General features: G+C 35.7%; 1 protein-coding gene across 1 annotated transcript; it reads left to right on the forward strand.

Annotated features, from left to right (window-relative positions):
* The first annotated feature begins 818 nt into the window (after positions 1 to 818).
* Positions 819 to 1,414, forward strand: LOC110029950 (putative calcium-binding protein CML19). Its single transcript, XM_020732451.1, has one exon. The coding sequence runs from the start codon at positions 854 to 856 to the stop codon at positions 1,292 to 1,294; it is 441 nt and encodes a 146-aa protein (XP_020588110.1). The 5' UTR covers positions 819 to 853; the 3' UTR covers positions 1,295 to 1,414.
* Positions 1,415 to 2,349: the final 935 nt, after the last annotated feature.

The raw sequence follows: 2,349 nt of genomic DNA on the forward strand, positions 1-2,349 counted from the left end.
AATGAGCAGAACACGAACAAGTTTTTAAAGCTCAAATTATAAACGAGCCAACCGAACACGAACAGCTCTTTGATCACTCGTGTTCGACTCGTTTTAGCTCGAAATAAAAAAAATTATATAATTATTAAAATAATAATTTACATCATATATTTGTATAATAATATATTATATATATTTATATCTTAATTTAAATCATAACATATATATTTATATCTAAATTTAAATCATAACATCTCGTGTGATAATATGGTTAGTGTTTTCTTTTGTATACATTTGGTCTATGTTCGAATCTCATACTTTACATCAATTTTTTTCAATTTAATTTTTACGAGTCAATTTCGAGCCGAACACGAGCCGAACACAAACACAAATATTTAAATCAAGCTGAACACGAACACACTGTTCACGAGCCGATTTCGAACACGAGCTATTTCAAAAAAATCGAACACGAGCCAAACCTGAGCTCACTCAGCTCGTTTTCGGCCCTAGACATAGTTATGTAAGTGCCCCCACAAAACTTTCAGAGTACGCCACAAACAATACATTGATGCTGCCCACAAATTCTCAGAAGTTGCGGCAGCCGAATAATGCTTTTAATCGCGTAAAACTGCGGACAAAAACTCAAAAGCAGACGCACAAAACCTTCCAGCATATTCCAAGTTGTGTTTCCTTGACCGGAGACTTCCACGCGCAAATCGAAATATTAAACATCCGGCCTTTCACGGCTAGCTTTCCCAACTAAACAGAATATATCTGGATGCTTCCTTTCCTATATATATATATATATAAATATGTGTCATTACTTGTGGTGAGCCAAGGCGAAAAACTTTTCGAATATTAATACATATATAACATGAAGAAAATGAGAAGTAATTTCGCTGGAAAATTGGAAGATGTGTTCCGCTGCTTTGATGAAGACGGTGACGGTAAGATATCGCCTGCGGAGCTACGTTCCTGCATGCGGATAATCGGAGATGAGATGACTTGGGACGAAGCTGAAGCTTTGGTCCTGTCGTTGGATTCGGATGGTGATGGGTTGCTGTCAGTGGAGGAGTTCTTCGAGTTGTTAGAAGTTGGAGGAGGAGAAGAGGAGGAGAGGGGGCTGAGGGAAGCATTCGCGATGTATGAGATGGATGGCCAAGGATGCATCACTCCGAAGAGCCTGAAGCGAATGCTGAGCAGGTTGGGTGCCTCGAGAGATATCAATGCATGTGAGATTATGATTCAGAGGTTCGACATTAATGGTGATGGGGTGCTTTGTTTTGAGGAGTTCAAGGTCATGATGGCGGCTTGAGGGTTTGGGCTTGAACTTTGCATGCGGCTGCTTTATAAAATCTGGCATTGATTTTATGTTGGTTGTATTTTATTTCTGTTTCCTTTCTTTTATACTTATATATGGTTATACTATATGATTTTTGCATCGAATTACTTATTTAGATATATTTTTACTTGGTAGAACATGAGTTTATTGAAGAAAAACTTTCACTACAATGATGTACACTCGGTTGGGTCGAGTTTCAGGCTTCTCGGCATTTTAGATAAAAAAATTGTATTTTATATATTTGAGATGTGTCAAAATTTAATTGGAATTCGGACGTAACTCTACATCCGAACGGACGTAACTCTACATCCGAACGGACGTAATATTTTCTCCACCCACATCCAATATTATTGTATTTTATATATTTGAGAGGTGTCAAAATTTAATTGGAATTCGGACGTAATTCTACATCCGGACGGACGTAATATTTTCTCCACCCACATCCAATATTTTTTCAAAATATAGAGGCCTTCATATGGTGAGAATTAAGTTGTTTTAGTATAGGAGTACTCTCGTTATTTATAAGTGTTAGAAAAAAATTTGTTTTGTGTTAAAAATAAATTTATTTTAAATAATTAACTTGTTGAAAAATTAAACTGTTGAAAAATCAATATTAGGTCAATGTTGTTAGCTAAGACGTGTGATGGATGTGTGCGTAGAAGATGTGGTAGATGAAGAATGATGAGTTGAAATCAGTTTCGCTGGTGAATAATGTGTGTTGTTGATTATGTCTAAACTTGTATAAATATCCCATACTTTTATGGGTTATGAATCAAGTCTAAAAAAAGAATGTGTGCGCTTCAAAGTAGAGCTTGTGTGAGTTTGTGAGTTGCATTTTGAAATATTGAAGTGAGTTGCATTTTGAAATTTTGAATTTCTCGCTACATAGAATTAGCTAATTATTAGCGTCAAATTTTGCGTTAGAAATTTTTGGACTTAAATTTTAGGGTTGTATTTGCGTCCATGTAGCGTCGTTAAGAGTTAGGGATGTTTTGTGTGTCGAATAATTTTGATGCATAATTTTAACG

The sequence above is a fragment of the Phalaenopsis equestris genome, unplaced genomic scaffold, assembly GCF_001263595.1.
Source record: "Phalaenopsis equestris unplaced genomic scaffold, ASM126359v1 Scaffold000615, whole genome shotgun sequence".
NCBI classification, from domain to species: domain Eukaryota; kingdom Viridiplantae; phylum Streptophyta; class Magnoliopsida; order Asparagales; family Orchidaceae; genus Phalaenopsis; species Phalaenopsis equestris.

Excerpts from the sequence above, each read along its gene's own strand:
- LOC110029950 (XM_020732451.1), top strand. The coding sequence starts at position 854 with ATGAAGAAAATGAGAAGTAATTTCGCTGGAAAATTGGAAGATGTGTTC.